The 27,584-nt window shown below is 40.4% G+C and overlaps 1 protein-coding gene across 1 annotated transcript in view; it reads left to right on the top strand.

The window, feature by feature from the left end:
• Nucleotides 1–27,584, top strand: part of LOC103601126 (histone-arginine methyltransferase CARM1-like) — a 151,787-nt gene that overhangs the window by 19,110 nt on the left and 105,093 nt on the right. The window contains exons 5-6 of the mRNA XM_008585504.1: nt 24,449–24,564; nt 25,638–25,742. Of these exons, the coding sequence (XP_008583726.1) occupies nt 24,449–24,564; nt 25,638–25,742 (221 nt within the window). The remainder of the gene's footprint in view (nt 1–24,448; nt 24,565–25,637; nt 25,743–27,584) is intronic.

Below are 27,584 nucleotides of genomic sequence, written 5' to 3' on the forward strand. Positions count from 1 at the left end.
TAGTAGATCTTGAGAATCTTTGTAGTTTGGGCTTTACCACATTGGACTAACAGCTCCTGGACAAAGCAGGAGTTTATAGGATAAACTGTGCTCAGCATTTATATCACGTCCCCCTGCCACCATTCTTCTTTAAAGTGCTTTCAAATGCTTTAAATCTCCCAGGAGTGTCAAAGGAACTTATGCAATAAGTAAACACAAAGGAAAATGTTTTAATAGAAAAAAAATCATTTAAATGTATTTATTCATAAGAAAGTTGTAATTGTAATGTGTTGGTGATGATGTGGGAAAACAGGCATTGTCATATATTCCTATGGAGTAGAAATTGTTACAGCCTCTATGGAGGGCAATTTGACAATATATTTCAAAATAGAAATGTACATGTCTTTTGATCTCACTTCTAGGAATTTAACCTATGCATATACCCATAGATGGGCAAAATGAAATTTAAGAAAATAATATTAAATCGTGGTTTGTAATAGCAAAATAATGAATACAACAAAAATGACCATCTTTAGGTAGTGGGTGATTTGGAATATCTTACAGCTGTTTAAAATTATTAATCTTTTTATGTACTTATGAAAAGAACTTCTAGTTAAATTTTTTAAACCAAGGAGCCTATTTCTATCATCTTTTATTTAGCTTAAAAATATTTATTCAGTGTGTAAAACCCCCAGCCCTTCAGGCACAGTGTCAGTGCTGGAGATATAATATTTCCTTTCATTGATTTTCTAGTTTTTGAGTACTTTGTCACCAGGTAAGTACCTTCCCCAATGCTCCCACCTTCTCTTTGAAAGCAGTGCCTCCCTGTGGTTCCCAGGTAAGGTAGTGATGCCCCCAAACCAACTTGGTTCATGACATCTCAGGAGATTTCGTTGTATCCTATGGACCCACTGATCATATAGAAAGAGGCTGTAGTGCTATGAGGGTAGGGGGCAAAGTGCAGCTTCCGGGAGTCACCAAAACGAGGGGCTGGAATGTCCCTTTGCTTAGGGATGCCTATAGATCATTGTTTACATGTCAGTCATCCCCTTTTGCTGTGCTCAGTCCAGAAATTGGCTAATTCCTTTTCATTTCTACCACTCATACTTATAGATGTGGATGGGTTTAAGGATTCTCTTTCCACCAAGCTAAATGTCTCCTTTCTCTTTCCCCTATCTTTTTAAGTCTCACGCAACTACTTAAACCAGGCTTTTTCAACTTAGGCATTACTGACATTTAAGGTTGGATGATTTTTTGTTGGGGGGCATGGGGGAGGCTGTCCTGTGCATGGCAGGATGTTTAGCAGCATCCCTGATCTCTACCCACGAGATGATAGTAGCACCCCTGTATTAGTCCATTTTGTGTTGCTATAACAGAATACTTGAAACCAGGTGATTTATAAAGAAAATAAAACTTATTGCTTACAGTTTCTGAGGCTGGGAAGTTCAAAGTCCATCAGGTGGTGGTGACAGTGACTCAGGAGTCTCACATTATAAGATGGTAAAAGCAGAAAGAGCACAGAGAGAGAGAGAGAGACTGATTCTCTTCTTTTAAAGCCCTCAGAACCACGCCCCTGACCACCATTTTTAATCCATTCACTATGGCATGGTGCTATAATCCAATCACCTCTTCAATCACCTTTCAATTACCATAACAGGTTTTCCCACTCTTTTAATAGTCACAGTGAGGGCTAAGTTTCTAATACATAAACGTCAGGGGACACAATTCAAGCTTCAATGAGTTTTGGGGGGACATAATTCAATCCACTACAACCTCCTTACACACTCACCCCCAATTGTGACAACCAAATGTCTCCAGACATTGCAAATGTCACCTAAGAGGAGCAAAATTGCCCCTGGTTGAGAACCACTAACTTGGAGAACTCCTGATATTTCTATGGGTTTTGACTGCTGGAAATAAGGAGGAAAATTAAGACATAACAAATAAGCTGCATCTTAGCGTTTGCAAATTGTTGACCAGAGGGATGAATTTACCAGAACATGAATTACAGTTGGCCTACAGGGTGATTTTGCTTTTAAATAAGCCTCAAGGCATTTAGACTAGGCTTGTGTTCTCCACTCTAGGATTTTACTGTCCCCACGTCTTTCTAAAGATGCATGTACTTGGCTCACTCTACCTGTTTACATAACCTGTCTGACCCATGAAGGATTTGAGTATGTCTCCCCTTTTCAGGGTAGACCATGGAGGAAAAGGCAAGAATGCATGTGCTCATCCAGCATACTTAGGGGCCACTATGGTCCACGTTGCTCAAATTGAAAAAAAGAAAAAAGCCTTTTTCTTAAGATAGTTTTTCTTTCAGAAAGTTATTGTGATACACTGATTTTGCTAGGAAAAAGACAATTTACCGACATTTGCTAAAGGCCTATAAAAAAATAAGCAGATCTATGATGTCTTTGATGAATAATGTGATCCAGGGTTGTGCGATGCATAGCTTGTACAACCATACAAGGGTGTCTTGCATATTTAAATTAGGGAACATCTGTATTCCATAGGGCAACCTAGATTTAGGCTTTGCTGGGCATCTCGTGAGATGATCTGATTTGAGAGCAGGTCACTGAAAGAACAGGGAAGATCACAGAGTGAAGGTGAGATGACCGTTATCTTATCCTTACTTTGGTTGGGGGAAAACACCCATTCTTTCTAACAGGCAGCACTTCCAACTCAGACCCTGTCCTGGACCAGTTTTGGGAGTGGGAGGAATGATTGAGGCGGGGAGAGAAACAAAAGTGGAGACTCCTGGGTGGTGACATCAAGGAAGAAAAAACTCCTTTTCTCTTGGCTTTGTGACTCCTGGAGCCTTCTTGCCCACACAGAGCTGATCCTGGGAGGCTATTCCTTCTAGGCCTGAAAACTGTTTCTTTGATTAGTAATTAATGTTAGCTACTCAGGGTTCTTAAAAGAGAAGACCCTTCCATTTTCAAGTTCTCAATTCAACATCCAGTTATTCCTTTTTCTCTATTTTTTATTCATCTTTTTCTCACTTATTCATACAGTAAATGTCTTTGAGTGCCTACTGTGAGCAGGCACTATCATAGGTCCCTGCTCGCATGGAAGGACCATGTTCTGAATGCAACTTCTGCCCTACCAACCACTGCAGAAAACCCCTCCCGACTGGAGATCATTTTTAGTTTTCTCAGATTCCATTGTGAAGTTTTTCATTATTATATTTGAGATAAAAATAATATTAATACAACCACTATTAGCATTTTGGCTTAATAATTTTCAGCACTTCTTTGTGTCCATTTTTGCATAGCTGCGATCATTATTTATGTTATTTTGTATCCTATTATTTTCACTTAACACTCTATCATTAGCATATTTCCATGTTTGTTAGACTTTATAAGCATCATGAAAATATAGAAATAATCTTCCACAAATGAATTCCTATGATTTGCTTAACAAATCCCCATAGTAGAACATTTAGATAGTTTCTACTTTTTTCTATTATAAGTAATATTTTTGCTGTTATGATTAGTAATGACAACATTTTTTATATTATAAATAAATAAATGTCTTCAGGCCTATAGCTCTTAGATGGTTTTGTTCAGATAAATCCCCAGAAGTTGAGCAAAGGTGCCAAAGAATAGAAACTTTTGTTTCTTTGCTCTGCCAAATTGCTTTCCAAGACACATGTTCTGTTTTGTGATTTATGATGATTTCAGCAGTGTTTGAGAGTACTGTTTCACTGAAACTTTAGAAAAATTGAATGTTGTAGGTTTTTAGAACTTTTCTTACTTATTTGGTTCTAAAACATAGTACTTTGATTAAATTTGCATTTCACTGCTTTCTATTGATGGGAGGTTAGGAGGATCTTGTTAGTATACCAGAATCGATCTTGGGACGCTGGTGACATTCTTTCTCTGCCTTCAAGACACCATCTACTTAGGCAGTGGCAGTCATCACAGCTGTTATGGATATTCATTCTGGTCTCCTTCTTCTAATCATGTGATGGGATTACGCTTCCCTACCCCCTGGAAGTTAGGTGTGGACATATGGCTGGCTTGCTTTGGCCAATGAATGTGAGCAAGAGAATTATGCTACTTCCAGCTAAAGATTTTACAAGCCATTGTGGGAATCACCGTGTTCCTGTTTTCTTTTCTCTCCACAATCCTGGGCACTTTCTAGATTGGGTCCTTGGGTGACGATAGCCTGACACAAATGCCTTGCACTGACCTGTGATGGACAGGTAGCATAAGTAAGAAGTAAATGTTGTTTGAAGCCACCGAGATGTGGCAATTGTGTGTTATGAAGCATAACCCACCTGTCCTGACTGATTTGGCCAGTGTGGCTGGTCCAACTGCCTGCATTGCTGGGTTACAATCCCAGGCTGCAGGGCCATTTCAGCACCACGGAGCATGCAGCAGATCTTAGAGTCAGGTGCTTTTCCAAACAAGGAAAGAGTTTGGTGGTATTTATGTATAATCCATTCAATTCCAAGCAACAAAGTGGGTGACAGCACTATGCCATCTGCCAGCTCAAATTATTTTTGTCATCTCAGATTAAAAATTCTGCTTTAATATTCAGCAGGGAAATGACTTAATGCTGGTTGGCTTTGGGCAAGTATTTAAAAATTGCTTTTCCTTTACAACAGGCCCATAAGAGCTGATAAAAAGAGCTAACATTTATTGATCATTCATTATGCTTCAGGGACCGTGCCAAGCATTTTACTAAGGTAGTGTCCTTTAATTGTCCTTAAAAGGTAACATGGTCAGTTCTATAAACATCCAGGTTTACAGATGAAAAAACTGAGGCTCAGGGTCAATGTCACTTGTCAAGGTCATTCACTGGTGAATAGCAGCATCAGAATTTGAACTATGGTCTATGTAATTCCAGAGACCATGTAGCAGCCACTGCCCAGCAGGGGACACACTGGTTCTTCTCGGGCTTTTTTAAGGTTCCTAGCTTGACCCACGTTGATTCTGCCAGGCTCTCATTCTTTACTGCTGTCATCTTTCCCTCTCTCCTGCCTTTGCCATATTGTCACCTAGGCTTTCATCCTGCGTATGGTTTTCTCCAACCAATTTTTACCAAGCAGACACCATACAAATGCTAGAGACACAAAAATCAATACAACCTAGCAGAGCTTACACTCTGGAGCATCACCGACCAATGAAAATACAAAGTGAGCCACTAAAGCAAGCCACATATGTACACATAAAAAAAAGAGCCAAAAGAAACAGGTGAAATTGAAGTTAATTTTAATAATATATTTTATTTAACCCAGTAAATTCAAAATGTTATTTAAATATGAAACCAGTATAGAAAATTATTAATGAGAAATTTTGCATTCTTTCTCTTTTGTTCTGTTTTTGAAATCCAGTGCACTTTATTTTACACTTAACAGCACCTGTGAATTTGGACTAACCACATTTCAAGGGTTCCATTGCCATATGTGGCCAGTGGGTATCGTATTGCTCAGCACAGGTCTCAAAGGAAAAATAAAGGCATAGACAAGTTATTTTTAGGTAGTAGAGAGAGTGGTGAGGTACAATGTCCACAGACACAGTAGGAGCACAGCTAAGGGACACTAAGCCCAACCTGGAGCTCCAGGGAAGCTTCCAAGGCAAGATACCTGGGCTGGCCAAAGGCAGAATGGAGCCCAGTCAGTAAGGGACTTGTGTGAGAAGCCAAGGAGTGTAGACTTTATTTGCATGACCCTCTGCAGCTTTGCAATGTCTTTCATATACATTAGGTCATTTGGGATCAGCCCTTGAGGTAGGCATTTGTGGCCAAGACTGCCAGTTGCCTCCCTATTCTACTCTCTCCTTCTTCCACACTAAGAAAAGTCCCATATTTTTAAGGGTGGCAATGAGTATAGCTAAAATCTGCACCTCCTGGTCAGCCTTGCAAATAAAGATGATAGCTGAAGTTGTTGGGTAGGGTTTCTGAGAAATCTCCTTAATGGGGATGACTCAAATAGGAGGTATGGCATTTATTCACTGCCCCTTCCAACTCCTTGCTGCCTAGAATATAGACATGACTGTCAGAGCTGCAGCAGCCACTTTGGGACTATGAGGCACCCTGAGGATAAAAAGTATGCTCTAAGCACATTGGAAGAGAAGGATGCATGGCACCTGTGTCCATATGACTGTTGAATTGCTGCACCAGCCCTGAACTTCTGTTCTGGACTTCTGTTACATGAAAGAAAAATGAATTGCTAACTTGTTTAAGCCAATTTTTTTTTATTGTATGCATAGAAAGTTAATCCAGGCCCACTCATACAGACTACATAACTCATGAGTTAACTCGATTAGTTCATTTTACAGAGAAGTTCACCTTCACCAAGTATCTGAAAAATTAAGTGACCAAATAACGTTTCCACAGAGAGTAGTAGTGCCAGAGGTGGAACTGAAGCCTGGAGATTCTGGCCCCAAAGCCCATGTTTTATTTATTGTACTACTTTGTTTCCAAAGATGTGATTTTCTGCTTTCTCCTTCCTCCTTTTGCTGCACATTTTCAGTGTACCTGTCATGCAGAACAGTGGTTATAGAGTACCAGGTCATAATTAGTGAAATCTTGTATGGGGTATCTAGTGAGAACTGGCATGGTGACCACTTTGTCCCTGCCCTTCTAGGGCGTCAATGCCCTTTGCCTTTACCATCTGGCAAAAGGCCCATAAAATATAGGGGAAAGCAGGTGACCATCTCCTCCCCTCTCCCGAGCCCCACCCCAGATCTGGTTTCTCACCTTCAGGATTCCCTCTGGATATTTCACTGGGTTCCCTTGGCTGGGCAGAAAGAAGGCTCAACCTTCTTTACAAGTACTGGATTGTGCAGCATCTGGCTTGCACCTCTCTCTCTTCCGGCTGTCTGTCTCCTGGCTATGGCACTGCTCAATTAGCATCTCTAGCAAAGGGTGGTGATACTCAAATCTGTCAATTCTGCAACTTGTTGGCATCTCTACGGAGAACCCAGTGGGAGAGGAGGTTGCCGATTAAGGCTCAATGTGCTTTTCATATCATCTACAAAGCCCAGTCAACTGCAAGACCCATATTGCTTGCTTGCAAGTTGGCCAAATCAATCAATGGTCTATTGAGCATCCTCATTGACCTTCAGAGCTACCATTAGCTCCAACTCCCCTGCCAACAAATGGCCTGAGCCAAGTGTCTGGTGCTGCCTGCCTCACTGGTTCCAGGTGTGGCCAAGCTGTAGCCAAGGCCTTCAGGACGGAGGTGCTTCTGAGCTGGCCTGACACTGATCGCTCCAGGATTTCTCTGGACTTCTGTGCTGATCTGTCTGCTTCTTAGTGTGTCTGTATCCAGAGCAGGGGTAAGAACACTTTTTCTGTAAAGGGCCAGATAGTAAATACTTTAGGATCCATGGTCCATGGGTTTTTTCTCAACTACTGAACTCTGCCATTGTAGCATAAAAGCACAGACAACACACGAATGAATGACCGTGGCTGTGCTCCCATAAAACATTATTCAGGGACACTGAAATTTGAATTTCCTATAGTTTTCAAAATATTATTGCTTTGATTTTTCTTAACCATGTAAACATGTAAAAATTATTCCTAGCTCATGGGCTATACAGAAGTAAGTAGGTGGCTGGATTTGGCCCATGGGCTGTATTTTGTCACCACTTGATCTAGAAGCAGAGTAATGTGGTGGTTAAACACACAGCTTTTTTGGGTACAAATCCTGGTGCTGTCACCAGTCATCTGTGTGACTTAACATCAGTTACTTCATCTTTCTAAGCTTCAGTTTCCTCATGTGTGAACTGGAAATAGTTCCAATAAATACCACGGAGGGCTGTTGGTTGATTAAATGAGATAATGGATGTAATACACACAGCCCATCACACCGGGAGGGTGCACTGTGGGTCCAGTGCTGGCCTCGGCAGTACGGAAGATCCAGAAATGAACTAGACACAGCTGCACTCTTCAGGAGCTTGGAGTCTAGCAGAGAGGTGGCTGTGTGCCCCAATAACTGTCACACACAGCAGAGTGATTTTGGCTGAAAGACAGGCGCAGCAGTGACAGTTTGTCATCTCTCCATTTGCAGTACTGCTTCTTGGGGTTTTGGAATGCTCAGGGTGTTCACTCAAAGAGAGAGCAGAGCCACCTGGGACTACTGCAGTGGGACCAATCCTTGTGCGTTTGTGAATCCCCTGCAGCCCACCACTGCGCTGCAGCGTTTCCAGTCCAGCCCCATGGTCGGTGGCCTTTGCCAGCACTCTCTGCGCTTTCCTCTGCTCATGGTCCCTCGGCAGCCACAGAGGCAGAGCTTCCACGCCCCACCCTTTGTGATGTAGTCCAACTGAGCTTATGGCAGACAGCACCTTGTCACTGGAGAATTTCTATTAAATAGAAGGCATTCCAATAAAATGTATGCAGTTCATTGATAAGTCATTTGCAAGTGAAGTGAGAAATATGATGATTTATGCTTTTGTGTGTTTGCATTATTTTAACTTATACTTAGAAACAAATCTCACCTTTACCTCTCTGTGTAAGTTTACTTGTTCTGCTCAGTCTGCCCACTGACCAGAATCCTAACTAGGCTCATTTCCTGGGGACCACCTAAACTATATTCCTATCTTTAGTTATAGAATTTTTTAACTCAGACCTGAAAGACAAAAGGTAATAAGGAGACTTATCATAAATCGCTGGAAACTCCATGTGGTTTTAATGGCATGCAGTTTTCTAAATTGTTTTCTTTTATATAATGAATAAATCACAGGACATGCTTCTGAGACTATAATAATAAAATGTGATGTTCAGATACTGACAGCTGATCTTACCTCTAGAAAGAATTGATAAATCCCTTAGCAACAGTCCTGATCCTTTTCAGTTTATTTCCTGAAGTCTTCCTGAATCTACGTCACCCATGAGTCCTTTTGTGTCCCATGTGGCTCCTATCCTGTGCTGTTCCATGCCAAGCTGACATCTCATGCTCTTGAATCAGGTGTTTTATAACAATTGCAAAGCTTTCTCTGTGTCTTCGACTGCAGTTACTCAAGTTCAGGCTTTTAAAGTAGTGATCTTTCCATTATTCTTTCTTGCAAACCCTTTAGGAAGGTCCTTTTCTTCTGATACACTTGAAAAATTCCTGCTGCAGCTGCCAGTTACCTTGGGAATTATTTCTCTCATTTTTGCACTGTTGTTTCTTTCTGCTCTGTCCACTCTTTGATCTGCCTTCTGTTGTGATGGCGGGAAGGGTTTTTGAGGTTATTCTAGAATATTGGAATATGAAAGGAACTTCCAAGTTGGGTATGACATGAAAAGCTTGCTTATGCAGGGCTTCTGCGTGACACGATTCCAAGGAAGACTATTCTCTTCATAATCTGTGTGAGTGTTGTAAACTCGAGTTGTGCAGTGCACACCCTGTGTACTCAGCTGCCCTGGCCCAATGGACAGGACTCATCTGAGGCTATGATGCATGCTCTGTATGATACCCTACTCATGAAGGAGGAAGAGGAGGAGGGAAAGGAGAGGAGGAGAAGGAAAAAAGGAGCTTCTTTTGTGCCTGGCATTCTTGCAAGCACATCATGTATATTAACTCTTTCAATTAGTAAACAGGAGATTTCTACTTATTCATTGCAGGGGTGATCAGCCCTTACAACACGCCAGTCACTGTCCTACACAATGATGAACAAGCCAGAAACAGGCTCCCTTCTTACATGCAGGTTGCAACCTATTGAATTTTGATGGAACTGATCAAAGAGTCAACTATATATACGTGGTAAGACCAAAGCTCAATGCAAAGAAAATGGCTAAAATTGCCATCAGACCCTTCTCAAAAACCCACACAGGCTGCCCATGGCATGAGATGACAGATCCAACCCCATGTTCAGCGTTACCTCACCAAGCAACCTTTCTGTTCAGCTGTAATGTTTTCTGTAACTCATAATCTCAGCTCCTCCACACTGAAACACCAGGCCACATCCCCGCCTGCACAGCGACTCAACATCTCCACGCTGGAAGCTTTGCTTCAAGCCATTACCCTACTCCTTCCTCTCTGCCTGTCCAAATGCCTCCTTCTACCATTGCTTCCCAGTTCATCTCCTCTAAGCAGCCTTCCCTGACGGGATGGAATGCTCAGCATTCTGTCTCCTCGGATCTTTGAATACAAATCATCCTGCACCATTTTGTGTGCAACAATGTGTTGCTTTGCAGTAGTTCTCACGTGTATCAACTTCTCTCTTTTTCTCTATTTCTCCCCCCTGCCCCACGTATTCCTTGAGGGTGGAAGCCTCATTTCTAATTTTGTTTGTAGCCCCTCCATAGCCCCCACTCCTGTGCCTAGCACACAGCAGGTGATCAATAAATCTTTTTAATAAGGAGCTGACTCACCGCCAGCCCTCAGCCCCCTTGGCTCAGGTTGTTCTGAGCATGCAGCCTTCCAAGGAAAGCTGGATTTCCTGGCTTCCTTCCATAGTGCTGGTATGAATTTCAATGCTAGACCTTCAAAGAAAAAAAACTCAGAGAGGGCCATGCTACCCTGGGGTAATTGTGGAAGAAACAGATCCCCAGTGGAGAGAAGCCCTAGGGGCCACTTGGATGAGATTCACACCTGTGTCTACTCGTTTTCTTTTAGCAAAATAAAACAGAATTTCCAACCTAAGCTAATACTTAGTACTTACTTTATGATATGTGTGTGTGTACCTGCACGTGTATATAAATATAAATATGTATGTAAATATATGTGTATATGTATTATATATGTATAAAATACAATATAATATGATACATATATATATAATTCCACGATAACCCTGGGGCATAGGTATTCTTATGCTCATTTTACGAAAAGAAAAGTGAAGGCACAGTGATCTGTTCAAAGCCACACAGCTAGCAAATGGCAGAGCCAGGACTGGACACCAGACAGGCTGCTTTGAGTCCGAGCTCTCAGGCTCTGCACGACATACTTCTACACTATACCTCTTGGGGTTAATTTGTGTCTGTGTGTGTGTGTGTGTGTGTGTGTGTGGTGTGTGTGTACACATGAATGTGTACCTGTGTGTAGACATCACAGGAAACGATTTTAAAGTACCATGTCTTATAAACTTGGTGTTCTTGTTGCTATACTGTGATAAATCATACATTATTTAATTGATATATACCTGGCTTGTAAGGACGATAAGAGCTCAGCCAGAGTATTTTTTATAAATTTCTGGCAAAACTTTGCCAGCCTAGAATAATAGATAACAAGTTTTCAAAAACTGATCTCTGAAGAAGGGATGTCTGCAGCCGCACACAGAGAACCTTTCACTGTCATGATTTTGTAACACTTGGGATCAAAAATGTTTCCCTGCTTAGCCAGTCTCTCTGGTTGAAGCTGAAGCCATTTCCCTGTTACTTGTGTTGCATGAATATATTACATCTTTAGTTTGTCTTTGCTTCTTTTCTTCTTGGCCATCCTCAGTTGGTGCATAGACAGCTTATTCTGAGGTAGAACATGCCCCCCATGGTGCCCTGTGTCTTAGAATTTCCCACTTTCTGGAGTGTAGATGTTGGTCCTGGAGTGAACACTGGCCCGGCTGGTTTGACTGAGCAAACTGTGTCTGTGTCACTCCTCTAGTTGTACAATGTAGATCACGACACCTCTCAGCGGTAGGGATTAAATGAAGTGACACCATAAATGTGAAAATATTACTGAACAGAGCACGTCGTACAGAGCTTTTGACCCTGGCTGAGACTGGCAGCAGGAGGCATCTCTCCTCTCCACTCCGATTGTTCTTTTGTGTTTCTCGCCCCTTGTGCTCCTTTCCCCGAGCCTCCTCCTCCTCGCTTTGGTTCCTGGGCAGCTGCTACTGTGAAGACAGTGCAGCTCCCATCTGCTTTCAGCATATGGGACCAAGGCTGTTGCTTCCAAAGTCTTCGTGTTTGCTGTTCAGAGCAGGGTGGGTTATTGTGTGGAAAGTGAGGCAGAATATTGCATTGCGATTTAATCAGTCTTTGTTGAATCTTTATATAGTATTTATGGAATCATTTGATCAGTCTTTCTACCCATCTGTCCATCCATCCATCCATCCATCCATCTGTGCATCCATCTCCAAACTTCTACTATAAAAAATTTGAGTTTCCTCATATATCTTTATAATAAAGTATAAATAGATAATATTCAAGATATAAGAAATATAGAAGCACAAAAGACTGAGGCCAAAATAAATTAAACACAAACCTGCATATTAGAAGACACATAAACTTGACTGTCAATCTGTGATTTTGGCTTTGAGCATCCTGGCACCCAAGCAAAAAGGGAAACATCAATTTATAAGATTTTCAATATCTATAAAGGGTAGAAAGCAGTGGCAGGTGGGAAGAATATGTCAAAGAAAACTTCTCTTGGCATTTACATCTGAAGAAAAATTTTCATGTGTGTCCCTAATAAGACTTGGAACATGCCTTCATACCAGAGTAGCAAGGGTTCTAGACTCAACATTAATTCAAGACCTGCATTCCCAATAAGATTTACAGCATTTCTTCTTATCAAAGTATCAAAGGATTCTAGACTTGACACTCATTCTAGAGCTGGGTTGCAGTTAAAGCTTCAGGTAAGCCACCTCTGTAAAAAGAACTGCTGGTTGTAGTTATAAAAACAATGAATGATAATCAGTGTCCCTGGATTTAATTCTCTTGACTTTGGGTCTGTGTTATCCCCCATTCTTATGAGGAAAGTGCAGATGGATATCAAGCAGGTAGCATTAATTTTACTACTGCTGAATCCATTGGTTGCTTGTCACAGGAATAGATGGCTGGATCTGTTTGTTAGAGGAGGACGGTAATGCAGTGCGTGCTATAGGCATCCTCCCTGAGTGGGGTCACTCTTCAACTGTGGTCACCATACTCCCGAGTCCCGTAGAACATCGATAATTACAGGGGAAGGTTAGGGGAGGCAGATTGTCTGATAAAGACTCACTTTCATGCCTGAAATCACACTGTAGGCCAGTCAGCAGTACCATATTGATGTAAAAATATGTTGTTTGGGAATGTTGGTGACCAATCACATCAGAGTTTATCTAATATCTCTAGATTAGAGTTTGAACCTGCCCTAATGAGTGTCTGCACAAAATGGCCAGATAAGGTCATTGCCAAGAAAGTCAACCACTTTTTCTGCAAGCTTAAAATAAAACTATCAATTGTTTTAAACGAGAGCATAATAAAATGTGTTTGGTCATCATTTTCCTTAGCTTTTATGATTTCATGGTGCTTAGAAATAGAAAGGATGTACATGTATTTTAAGTACTGCTGTTCACTAAGTTTCGTAATGAGGCCTTGTAGTTGAGCCACAGACTCAAATGCCTACAGGTCTAGGCAGGTCATGGAAATGCATGAAGTGGGCTGGTGGTAAATAAGAATGGAGGAAACTGTGGAGACTGGCGATCTCATGCCCATTCAGAAGGTGGCAGTAGCTACTTCCCTCATGCTGATTGTTGCTACACAGCAGTTCAGAACCAAGTGTACCATGTCATATGATTTTAGGCAGAAACCCATATTTCCTATAAGATTTTTTCTGATTTTTAAAACACTTAATGGCCAAATTAAAACATTGCTATGGACTGGATGTAGTCTCCACTTATTTACTCTCAGTGGACCACCTATATTGATATGAAAGAGAAAACAAGAGAAAAGCACTGAGATTGAGCTAAGAAGACACATGCACAACCATGCTTTTTAGCCAATTACTATAGACTCACTTCGTTGAGAACTACGGTGCTGCATTTTGCTTTCTAAAAACATGAAGACAAAGAAAGAAGAAAAGAAAAATAAATAAATAAATGAAAACATGAAGACAAGATTAATTTCTTGAATGGGATTAGGTAGCACGACTTTGCAGTATTATTGTTAAATCTATGTTGAAATGGGAAGATAGGTAGATTTTAAAAACTGTATTGCAAAACTAACAAAGCAGCTACTTGCCATCTGAACTGATCTTTTTATGTGACTTGAAATCTCAAGTCTTCCAGGTACGAAATACTTTCTTTCCTCTGCCTTACAACAAGTATAGAATTTCTCAACTTAGTTTATGGGTGTTTTTGTCTCATTCATTTACGGATAATATGTAAAGAGAAAGCCCAGAGAGATTTTTAGGTAATACCTATAATGCAAAGTTTCCAAATAAACTTAGTTATTAGTTTAGCAAAATAAAGTGCTCCAAGCATTATGTAGTGAAGATACATGGTGCTATTTCAATTTTTTAAATTTTATGTTGCATTACACTAATGTTCCCCAAAGTTATCTGTCCTGGGAATGTAGGGAGTACAGCATAGGCAGTCATAAAAATGGTGATTTCAGTTGTTAAATGTCATTTTAGAAACAGTGTAAACCTAACCAAATTGAAAATGTGCCTTTATGCCACCTGTTTGGTGTTCACCTGTGCTGCTTTCCTTGCTGGGAGGCAAGCAGAAGACTTGGGCAGCCATGAGAATTAATTGAATAATAGCTTATGCTGTTACATAAATAAATTAGTCCCTCTGTGAATATATGTTAAATGCTCCACGAGGTACCTTCTGGCCTTACTTAGTGAACTAAGTAAGATATATTTGTCTTTCTACAAGTCTGAGGACTTTCAAGTGACTAGGTGGTTTTGTGGAATGCCACTTCGATCCTAGGTAATGTGAATATGGCATGGTCTTCACAGTAATAGGTAAAGCACAATGGTAGAAATGGGCCCCATTGCAAATAGGCTGATTCACCTCTAGGGTAGAGAGAAGCATGGCACAAATTTACAAGAACACTTGAAATGAGTAAAAATTACACATAAAATTGTTATTAAAAACAAAAGTCAAACCAAAACAAGATAGGTTATTTTCATTAAAACTGAGTAACTGGCAGAAACTCAGAAAGAAAAAAAAAAAGTCATCGCAAAGTGGAGAAACTTCTGTTTTAGTCAATACTACCTATACAAAGGAGCTCAAGTCAAAGGGAAAGTTACATTAGTGAAATGTCTCCTGGAATTTAAGGCATTTCAGGCTGAGAAAGAGTGTCCTGGAACCATGGTGGGGAGCAGGGACTCCTTCTGCTCCAGCTCACAGGTATTGCATGGTCTCCCCATCTGCATCTTTCGACCTCCCACCTCTCCCAGTTGCCTCTTCCTCTTGTATTTGGCCACCTCCCCCAAGATTTCAGGATCTTACAGCCAGGATGACTTGATAATGTATCTCTTATACATTATCTTTTGAATGTGAAAAGGAATGGGATCAGTAATTTCTCCAGGACAACAGACATAAACTGGATTTCCAGGAAAACCACGACATAGGATCACCCCCATCTCCATTATAGCCCCAGAGCATGTCCCTGTTTCATTACAGTGCTTGGGTCTTTTGGTTCAGGCTGAGTTACCCTTTGGTCAACAACCCATTGTTAACTAATCTACTGGTTGGCTGTGGGGTCCAATGGTGTAAACAGAATATCAGGAGCTGGGAGAAGGGCTGTACTGGTAACTGATGCAATGTCAGGAATTCAACATGTTATAGAACCAGAAATGTTAGGTCAATGATTTTGAAGTGGCCTCTCACAACCACCACCTACTGCTGGAAGAAAAATCTGGGTTTAAGCAGCACAAGCCGCAAGATTTCAGAAGCTGAGAAACTCTCTATTTCCCATGGCTTGTCTCCCTTCAGTCTGTCCCTGGAAACATACACATTTTCTCCCTCCTACTTCCCTGTTTTGGCTTAGTCTGTAATGTTTCTTTCTCTCTCTCAGTAATGGTCAACTGTGACTTTGTCTACCTTTAATCTACTCTCTTGAAAACAGAAGTCCAATTTTGCTTTGGGTTTAGACAGGGCTGACTCAAGTCTGGTCGATTACCATAAAAATTGATTCAGAGAAGGGTCTTTAAATTGTTTCAGTGAGACTCAATCTGGGGCTTTTGTTGGAACATTTTGAAAGGACAGGTTAATGAGCTTGTAGCTGTATATTTCTAGAGCTGCTGATGGTTATCTTGTTCCATGAGGGGAAGCCTGCCTGAGTGCAAAGCTAAAACAGAGAAATACAGAGCAAGAAATTAAGAGAAAGAAAGAAACAAAGAAAGGAAGAAAGGAAAGAAAGAAGGAAGGAAGGAAGGAAGGAAGGAAGGAAGGAAGGAAGGATGACCAACCACTAAGTCCTAACACCAGCACTGGAGCTCTTGGACACAGCTCTTCTTGAAACTGGAATTTAAATCCTGTATTTTTCAGTTTTGTGAGCCATGAAGTTTCTTTCAGTTTAACTTAGTTGAGTTTTCTACCACTTGCCAGCAAAAGAGTCTTCACTGATACACTTTCCTTAGAATCTTGTTTCTGCTTTGGTTCAGCCAATTATCCATGCAGTTCTTACTGGAGACCAGCAGTTCTTAGATGTTGGGCTTTCCTCATGATGGGTAGAGTATCAGGGCAAGTACGCAGATCCCACAGGAACTATGGACCTTGCTCAATATTCAAACTAATAAATAAGCTCTTCTTGTTTTTATAAATTGGCAAGCTCACTATTTTTCTAATATTAGGTCATCTCAATAAGGGTTGAATTGTTTTGAAGATATGCATGATTGTCTTTAAAATTTAACAAGATGTGACCCCAATTGTTTTTGCATAAGGTTCTTGACAGTTAGAGATGTGACAAATACACAAAATACACCACAATAGCCCTCCCCAGCACTTTGCACCAGTCTTTTCATTGGACAAAGGCAGTGTTGCATGAGCCATATGAATAATAGGTTTGGTTACTAATTGTGAGACTTTGAGAGAAGAGCAAAACCAGGTAATATATTCAGTTTCTTGGGGCTCATAAGTACCTTTGTTTTAAGAGAGACTGACTTGACAATTGTTTTCAAGGAAAGCTGACAGGTTCTCCTTAAGGAGGAGACATAAACACTAAAAGGGAGAAATTATCTTGAAGTTTGGTGAAGTTGTCCATTTTTAAAAATTTTTCTCATGTGTGCAATAGAAAGATATGGGGTCTTATAGTAATGCTGTTTGTGTTGGGCACTCAGAGAATCTGCTTTACATCTGAATCCTTTCGCTGCTTTACCGAGTAACCCACTTGTATGAGGTACAAGAAGAGCTATCCTAATGTTGAACTTCACTCAGCCGCAGAGTGTCCTGCATATATGCACGTTTGGGTGTTTTTATTTTTCTATCCCATTTCTTCTCACTATCCAAGATTTCTATACCTTTCTCTAGAAATACACTTCCTCTCTCCCCGGAGTATATCTCTATGGGAGATTTCCTAAAATTCGGTTTGTGCTTATCTAACTTTGGAAGTAGGGATGAGAAGATATGGGAACTATTTTATGAAAATTTTATGTTTTTCTCCATTAAAAAAAAGGGAAGCAAAAATATGTTGGCATAGCTATGAGTTCAGATAGCAAATAGATTTTCACTTAAAATGAATGATGGATTAAAGATAATTTGGTTCTGCCAGTGAGATTTAACTCAAGGAACTTTATGATTAATTAAGCTTTTCTCTTTAAGTAAATGGAGTGACTGAGCCCTAATCGTTAAGTTTGCATATCTCTGATTAGGGAATAAATAACTCAATGAGAAAATAAACCCCTGATTCTGAGGGAATTGCTTTGGAAGACCTGGAACAGTCAGGAAGTGGGAATGGAAATGAGTCCAAAAAGAAGGAGGAGGAGGAAGAGGAAAGGAAAGGGGGGAAAGGAAGGATGTTTTCATATATTTATTCACTCATTCATTCAATGATATTTATTGAATACTTACTATGTGCCAGGTATTGTATTAAGCACTAAGATTTAATGGTGAATAAATCTTTACATTCTTCTTTAAATCTTTTTACCTGACATTCTGTTGGGCAAGACGGAAACAAATAAGTGACTAGACAAAATAGTAATTATACCATATGCTATGCAGAGAACTAATGAGGGGCTGACACAGCGAAGATCAGCAGTGCAGCTGCTGGCATCGGATCCATCCTGCTTGAATGAGGTCTCGAGATACAATCCCACTTCTCCAGCTCAGACCAGACAGGGGGTAAGAGGAATCAGTGCTGTCTCCCCTGAGTCAGATTCCTCCTCAGGGGGAAAAGGCCCAGGCCATGAATCCAGGGGAAGGAGAATTGAACAGGGCGAGGGGACGGTATTGCTCTTCTTTGTATACTGATTATGGAGGAAGAGATATCTTTTCATTCTTTGGGTGGCCAATAAAAAGAGCTTAATTTGGCAAACTCCAGCGATAGACTACATAGAATTGAAATGAGCTGTCTGTAAATTATTCAGGGTAGCCCAGAAGCAGTTCTGCAACAGTGTCTAGAGTTTGACATACTATTTAAGAAAAAAAAAATCCACACCATGACTATCCTGTTTTTCAGTTTGTATTTTCTGGTATAATTTGGGGATGTATAGCCAGAACAGCTGAGGTAGTCAGACAGGTATAACCCTTTCCTGACACAGAAAAACGCTAGTATCTTGGTAAATGAATTCTCCATATGGAAAGCACCACAGACAGTATCACTTGTAAATAGCAGCTATTTAAGAGAAGCAAGCAAACAAGAACAGATCCCTTCAATCTGGTCTTTTAGGAGTAACAGAATGAAAAGAAAATGGTGCGTCTGAGTAGTCTGTATTGATCCTCGAGTATAACTATGTGCTGAAATGGAAGAATAATGGTTTGTCAAAAAGAAACTTAAATCAAGCCTGAGAATCAAAGAAAAATAATTGGAATCATGGCTACAGCATGGAGCTGCCATATCGTTGTTTAATACGTACATGATAGAGAAAATTGCATCCATGTAGTTGTGATAAAAAAATGACAAAACACAGTGGTTTACAGCCCGAGAAGATTTGATGGCAGTTCCACCAGGTCATCTCCCTTCAGAAACGGTGTGGGTATACGTGTCCTTTTAAAGAAGTTCTCATTTTACTCATGAGGCGTGCTATGGCCAGAGGAGTTGGCTGGTACTGGTAATAGAGGGTGGTGTCCACCCTTATGTACTCTGCCCACAGCCCTCAGGCTTTTGGGGAATACACCCACAGGGACCTATTTATTCCAGAGTAGGGGTTTTGACCCATATCCTCCCACCTCTTCTACCCTGAGCAGCTGAAGGAACCAATATGCAAATATAAACATTCCTTTAGATTTGATTGTGTGCTGAACAGCTGGCCTTTCTTTCCTCTGGGAACCATCCTGGCTCTACAGAATTAATAGCATCCTTCACACAAATGGTGCCTGCAGATCAAAGGCTGATCCATTAAAAAAAAAAAAAAAAGGATTCCTTGTCAAAATGTTCTGCAAAGGCAAAGTTACCTGCTGTGAGTCAAATGTGTCCCCCTAAGATTCATGTATTGGAAACTTGATCCCCACTGTAACAGTGTTAAATGGGTGGGAAACTCGACTATGATATTTGAAAGGGGGGGCCTTTGAGAGGTGAGAGGATCATGAGGACTGTGCCCTCACGAATGGGTTAATCCGTTCATGGAGTAATGAGTTATTATGGGTGAGGACTGGTGGCTTTACAGGGTGCACATGAGAGAGCTCTTGCTATTCTCTTGCCATGTGACACTCTGTTTCACCACAGGACCCTGTAGAGAACTCCCAGCCAGAAGAAGGCCTTTACCAGATGCACCCCCTGCACCATGGACTTCCCAGCCTCCATAACTGTAAGAAATAAATTTTATTTCTTTTTAAATTATCCAGTTTCAGGTATTCTGTTGTAAACAACAGAAATGGATTAATAAGTTACCTGCTAGATTTAATGACCTCTTCACTTCTCTTACCCAAAGTCTGGTCCCCAAGTTTGGAGAACTGAAGGAAGGAGGATGTATTGCTGCTCCTTCTTTCTTAATTCTCCTAAGTGGCTGCCAGAGTCCTGTCTTCTGGACGCTGAGGGGAGGGGAGAAATCAACAACTAAATTTCTTTGCCTTCATAAAAAGGTTTTTATTTATTTCAAATTTCTTTTTGCATTTGTATACATCATGTGGAAACACAGACACTCCCTTTATTTACACACATTTATTTAACCATTAAAATAAAGGTGAGGTGAATTGTGAAAAAAACAAACAAACAAACAAAAAAAAACATGCTCTGGACAGAGTTCACCACAGGCAGGAATTAATTGACAATGACTCATGGACTTGCCAGGATACTGCTGATTACCTAAGTCCCATCAATCCCCCAAATACACCTGAAACTCGTCAAACAAGAGACTCTGATTTTTGGTTTGCCAAATATGGTCTCTGTTCTAGGATTATAAGAAGTCATGACTATAGTGTCTACTGTGGACTGAATTGTATCTCCTGCAAATTTGTATGTTGAAACCCTAACCCCCAGTTTGGCTGTATTTGAAGTAAGGAAGTAATTAAGGTTAAATGAGGTCATAGGGTGGAGCCCTGGTCCTATAGGTTTTGTGTCATTATGAGAAGAGACACCAGAGAGCTTGATGGCTCTCTTTTTGTCATGTGAGGACACAGCAAAAAGGCAGTAGACTGCAAGCCAGGAAGAGAGTCCTTGCCAGGAACCTCGTAGCATGGCACCTTGTTCTTGGACTTCCCAGCCTCCAAAACTATGAGAAAGTAAGTATTTGTTGTTTAAACCACCCAGTATGTGGTATTTTGTTATGGCAGCTTCTTATTAATAAGATTTAATAAGATAATAATAAGATATAATAATAAGATTTGGGATTTTTTTTTAAAAATCAAGCACGGTAGAGCTGAAACATCCAGATTAGTATTTATTTTGAAGGCTATTTATGGGGGCTGGTGTAACCCAAAACTTTGCTGGAGCTTTTCTTTCACATTTTCCTTTGGAGACAATTGGTGAGCTGCACAAGAAGACCAGCTGTGTGACTTTATAGTCAAAAATTTTGTTTTTAAGCCAAACATGATGCTTTATAAATTGCCACACATCCTATTCACTAGATTAGGCAGCCATTAAAAGCTCAAGTTTCTCCCAAAGGATGGAGACTTGCAACTGTAGAGAATATTCAAAAGACTATTTGTTGAACAAATTAATTTACCATAGGCTTTGAAAGCCCAAACAACAGAGATGCCCAGGACTCAAAGAACTCACAGATGGGTGACAAAGACCACTGCTGGCAATCTCTGAGAACTCAGAGAGAATTGGAGAGGTGCCAGGAGACTGGAGCTGGGTAAATATTGTTCAATGTCTTTTTAAGGGAGAAAAATGCAAATATAGGAAATTGTAGTTTAACTGACTTGGTATTTTTGATCCCCAGTAGAATTTGATAAGCAAATAATTAGGACCAGAATTTGAGGAAACATAGTCAAAACATTGTTGATATTAAGATCTACTTAGTCTCTGATGCCACCTCTGAGAACAAATTGGAGAAAAAAGAGCAGAATGACACCATAATTAAAGGGCTTTGTAGCTTTATGTGTAGTTGAGTGATTCTATGTGAAAAGTGTTGACATAGAAGCTAACAGAATATTTTTCAGTGAAAAATCAGGTTGTAAAACAGTAGAATACTGTTGTTGTAAATAATACAGAGATATAAATATAAAGAAAAATTCCTGAGAGGTTCTCAAAATGTTATTAGTAGTTGTATCTGGGAATTATTTTTTCTTGTTGGCTTCCTTTTTTGAATGTCTACATTTTATATGATTAAGTTATGGACAAATGTTTTTTTAATTGCAAAAAAAGAAAAGTCAGAAGGAAAAAATCACAAAAAACCAGAAATATTGATTACTATATTGATTTTATGTGTAGGAGGATGTTGGGAAAGATGGTATCTCCTTTACGTTAATGTGGAATTCTTACATGTTTGCATTTTCTATTAAAAGGAGTTCTCAAGACTGTCTTGTCAGGAGAATCACCAGGGACACCATGAAAAATGTGGATGCTGGGCTCTACCATTCTGATACCATAGACCTGGGGTAAGGCTTGGGAATCCAACCACAGGGAATTGGTTAAATGATGGCAGATCCATATATTCAGTAACAATGATGTAGGGGAGACTACTTAATGACCTAGGAAATTATTCATAGTATCATAAATACTGGCTACAATTTTGTAAATAAGAGAAAATTGTGCACACCTCCCCCCCAAAAGAACATGCATCAAAATGTTAAAAACTATTGATCTCTTGTATAATGGGATTTTCTTTCTTTTCTTTTCTTTTTTTTTTTTTTGATTTGTTGCACTTTCTAAATTTTTATACTTAAAAAATTTGTATTCACACATACTGATTATACATATTTACAGGGTGCAGAGTTATATTTCAATACATGTTTACATTGTGATGATCAAATCAAGGTAATTAGCATATTCATCATTGAAAAACTTAATCATTTCTTTGTGATGTGGACTTTTGATCTCCTCTCTTCTAGCTATTTGATAACATGCAATAAATTATTGGTAATTATAGATGCCTACCTTGGCTGTATACCAATAGAACTTATTTTTCCTATTTAACTGTAATTTTGTATTCATTAACCAACCTTTCCCTATCCCCCCTTCCCTTGGCCATCTCTAGTAACCACAATTCTACTCTCTCCTTTTAGAATTTCAACTATTTATTTATTTATTTTGTGTATTGGTTTTGTAGTTATCTAAAAATCTTCATTTGCATCCTTTCCTTCATGAGTAGTATAATTGCAAAAGATAAAGAGTTGACAGAAAGTTTCATAATGGAGGTAAAGTTTTTTTTGTTTGTTTGTTTGTTTTTAGTTTTATTTGGAGGTAAATTTTGAACCACAGCACCATTCTGTTTTCCTAAAAGGAAGATCCACATGGAAACACTAGCCAGGTAAGGGTTTAGCAGTTGGGATGAACCCTTACAAGCTGGTGAAATAGTGATCGTTCAGGATACATTGTAAATCTAATCTGATTACATCTCCAGTAAGAATTTCTGTCTTTATCCTTCCACAGGTTCTATGGAATAGATGGCATTCCCTTGTGCAGGAGGCGCAGTGGTTACTTGTGTTTATGTATTTATTCGTCAACGAGATCTTGTTCAAACCTATCTGTTCCCATGTGGCATAGCCCCAAGGCTTCACAGTGCTGCATCATCAATTAAAAATAGTTACACCAAGTTCATTAGTCATTTCTCCAAATTCATTATGTTTATGTTTCAGACCTATTTATTGGATGGCTGCTATGTTAGCATTATGTTCTGGAAACTAGAGATAAATAAGGCTTAAATTCCTAAATAACGCCCTAAAGAGATCAATTTAGGTAGAGAGATAGAGAGCTTTAAAAATTGATAAATTCAGTAAAATATGAAATACAATGGTAAACTCACAGTATGAAATTAGAGTGGAGGTTCTGATCCCTGGCTACACATGGAATTAACTCTGGAGGCTTTTGAAAAATAGACACCTTGTCCCCACCACCAGAACATTGAATTACCAGGTGTAGGGTGAGAGCCCAGTATTCACAGATCAAAATAATCTTTCCAGGTGACTCTGATCTATAGCTGAGTGTTGAGACCCACTGTATTCCAGCAACTAATTCTGCCTGTGGTGTTCCAGAACACAGCAATGAGGAGATGGAATTGAACAGAATCTGGGAGGAGGAATACGACTTGGATGTCAAAAGATAATGCAACAGAAAAAATAGGGCGTTCAAAGTCAAGAAGCCTGGCCAGGGCCAGGTGGATCTGGGAATTTGTGAGTGGCCCAGGATGTCAGAAGCACAGAGGACATAGTGCAGGTGTCATGTGTGCAGGAAGAGAGGGCGTGGAGGATCCTGGACAGGGGCAGACAGGAACGTGAGAGACTAGCCTAGCACGTGTGGGGCCAGAGCTCTCGACGAACAAGAGCGTGTGGGCATTAGGGCTGTGGGGGAGAGACCTGGTCACAGTGCCTGTGGTGGCCAGGGAAGTGACCAGATGGTGGAGACTGCTGGGCAGGACTGGAGAGACATTTCTGAGGCCGAAGTCACAGAATTTGGCAACTGCGTGTGCTGTTATCTATCAGTAATATCACTTCTGGAATTTTTTGAGTCTTCACTTTGTATTTTTTCCTCAAATAGTAGAAAGCATTCCCTTGTGTTGACATGTCCCCAGTTATTTTACTTTTTCTCTATATAACTAGAGAATACTAAATGGGAGAGGAAAAACTGCCATTATGATGACTGAATGAGATTATATATATATATTCTTTTTTTGTATTCACATACAAGGGTACTTCAAAAATTTCATGGAAGGATTTGTGTTATCTTTTCATTCTATTTTTCCATGAACTTTTTGAAGTACCTTTGTGTATGTTTTTTCCCCTTATGATCAATAATCACCTTTAGCAGACCACATACTGAGTACATCTGTGAGCTTTGTGAGCACAGTATTAGGGGAACTCGGGGAGCCCATCCCTGCCTGTGTCCCATTGTGCTGTGTCACTTGACATTTCTGAATGCAAATATGTCTGACAAGTGTAAATGAGGGTGTCACATTGGAGTGGTACCATTCCCTCCTTGCCATTTGTTATCATGCATGTGTTCAGGGATGAATGTCCTATTTCATCTCCTAATATTTTCACAGCTGGAATTTTTTTAGAGTGCAGTGGTGACTTCTGTGGCTTCAAAGGTGAAGAAATGAATCTGACTTTTCTCCTTACAGAATTCAATGCATTTTCAAATACCTTGAAAAAATGCCGGAATCAGAAAAAGGAAAATTCAGTGTTCAGTCAGTGGACAGAAGAAGTGTCTGCCTCACAATACTCCCAGATCAGGAAAGTTGCTCTGGATGGAATTAATTGATTTGTTTCAATGTGACACATACCTGTGAACACGCCTGGGCAGGGTGGGTGGCAAGGAAACAATTGATTTTTTTTTTTTCCTTTTTGTCTTTTTCCGTGTCCAGCAACGGATCGCAACCCTCAGTGTCGCCCCCGTACCGGACCAGGACCAGCAACGGGATCGCAACCCTCGGTGCCGCTCCCGCACCTCGCTCAGCCAGTGAGTGGGAACCGGTCTGTATGTGGGATCCGAACCCTCGGCGGGAGCGCCACCACACTCCCAGACGGCGCACTGCAGCAGTGCACCACCGGGCCGGCCCCAATTTTTTATTGTAGTTGTTCTCAAAGTGTGGTCCCCAGACCAGCAGCAGTGTCACCTGGTTTGATCCCCATTCTGCCACGTGTAGTTGTCAGGACTTGGGCAAGTTGCTGTGTATTTCTGAGCCTCAGTTTCCTTGGCTGAGGAACATGATTCACCTGTCTGACTGTTGTGATGACTGAATTTGATTAGATGATGTTCAGGAAGCACTTGGCATGGTGCCTGGCACATAGAAAGCTCTACCGAATGGTGGCAGTTACAGTGACGATATTTATCACTGTCAGTGTTGGTGGATTTACACCCACTGCACCCCCCAGCTGACTTGCCTTGCTTCCATCACCCTCACTGACCCTTCCCCCCCATATTCACCCAGGATTTCTACCCAAGTTTTCTTTTCCTCTTGAGGTTAATGGCGCCCATCAAAGCAGGCCATCCCTTTTGGCCCTGGCCCTTTTCTGTCTAACTCTATTATTCTTGATCTGTGCTCTCTAATAGCCTCTACTTTGGGAACAGACCCTGGGTATGTATCCCGTCTGTATCTAGGCCTGGCTGTATTACATGGAGCAGGAGTCAGAAGTGCGGGATCCACTTAGATGTCTATGCCTTACACAGAGGAGCAACATGGACAGAGCTTCAGCTTCCCTGGTGTTAAAGGCTCTGCCTGCCTTGACCAAGGCGGCGTAAGAACCAGATACTCATGAAGGTGCTGCCTTGTGCATTGTTTACTCTGTCTCCTTCTCTTCCCCTTACAGTTTTATGGCTGCACTTCCCAGCAGCAGAACATGATGCAAGATTTCGTGAGAACAGCCACTTACCACAGAGCCATCCTCCAGAACCACATTGACTTTAGAGACAAGGTAATGCTGGCAGCAGGTTATTAATCTCATGATATTTTAAGAAGCTTTTTCAAGGCCAGAATCAAAATGAAGATTTGGTAGAATTATCATATGATCCAGCAATTCCAGTCTGAGCTAAACAGGTATTCAAACAAATGCTTGTATACAAATGTTCATAGCAGCACTATTCAAAATAGCCAAAAAGTGGAAACAATCCAAATTTTCATCAATAGATGAATAAATAAACAAAATGTGATATATCTGCACAGTGGAATATTATGAATATTATTTATAGTTACATTATTTGCAAAAAGAAATTAAATGCTGATTCACATGCTTTAATGTAGATGAATCTCAAAAACATGCTAAGTGAAAGAAACCAGTCACAAGGATCATATGATTTCATTTATACTAAGCATCCAGAATAGGTAAACCCATAGATACAGAAAGAACACTAGTGGTTGCTAGGGCTGCAGTGGAATGAGTTTGGGCGGGGGGGGGGGCAGATAATGGTAAATGACTGCTTAATGGGGACAGTTTTCTTTTTGGGGTGATGAAAATATCTTGGAACTAGATAAAGGTAATGGTTGCACATCATAATGAATATACTTAATGACACTAAATTTTACACTTTACAATGGTTAACGGTTAATTTGATGTTATGTGAATTTTATCTCAATAAAAAAATTATGCTTTGAGTGCCAGAAACTCAAGAGACTGAATACACTATGTTTTGGCGCATAAAGCAGGTTAGGAGCTTTATTGCTACATAATGAATAGCTCTTCATGAGGCACTCTACTTCAGTTTTTTCATAGACTCCACAAGTGCCTGCATTTATTTCCTTCACGAAATAGATCTGAATGATGAATGATTGCTAACACATTATACAACTGTTGTCCATTATTCTCCTACCTGTTAAATAGCCAAAGTGTTCAAAACACTAAACTGCTCATCTCGGAAACAAGAGTACTTGTCCGGGAAATCACAATCCTGGGATTCAGTTTCATATTTTCCCCTTAACTAGCTGTATAGTCTTAGGCAAAACACTAAACTTCGCTGAACCACACAGTCTGCTGCCATAATAACTGTAGATCCATGGTCTTTGAGCACCGCAACATTAATTTCCTAGAAAGGGTGTGATAAAATATTAAAACAATGACCTCGATGATTCATGTCTCCCTGTATCCAGCCACTTTGCAATGTCATGTGGCTGTTCCTCTTATCCATAGACAGTCTAAGTTTTTACCCCTTATCTCTGTGCTGACCTCTGACTTGCTTTGACCAATAGAAAATGACAGAGATAATACGTGTGCATTCCATAGCTTAGGCCTTAACAAGCCTGGTGGCTTTTGCTTTCATGCTCTTGGAAGCCTGAGACTGCCATACTGTGAAGAAGCCCAGTCTAGCCTATTGGAGTTGAGTCTAGTCTAGAACTGAGACACCCAGCCAACAGCCAGCACCAACCGCCAGGCATCATGGGCCTCCCAGTCCAACCAACCTTCCAGCTGAATGAAGAAACATGAACAAATTCAAGTAAGACCATCAGAGAAATGGCCCATGCTTCCACAGAGTTGGGAGCGCTAATAAATTGTGTCTGGTTTAAGCCACTAAATTTTGATGTGGTTTGTTATACAACAATAGTTACTTAAAATAGAGGGAAAGATGCATGAAAAAGTAGTGAGAAATAGGCCCCAGCTAGAAGTTGGTTTGCCCATCACTTTGTTTCCTCTGTCATCTTCACCTGTGATTGAGCCCATCAATGAATATTTCACATTGGTTATTGTAATTTTTAATTCCAAAATTCCCATTTGGTTCTTTTTATATCATCTATATCTTGGCTGAGACTTTCTATTTTTTCCATT

Source organism: Galeopterus variegatus, unplaced genomic scaffold (assembly GCF_000696425.1).
Source record: "Galeopterus variegatus unplaced genomic scaffold, G_variegatus-3.0.2 Scaffold3598, whole genome shotgun sequence".
Taxonomy (NCBI): domain Eukaryota; kingdom Metazoa; phylum Chordata; class Mammalia; order Dermoptera; family Cynocephalidae; genus Galeopterus; species Galeopterus variegatus.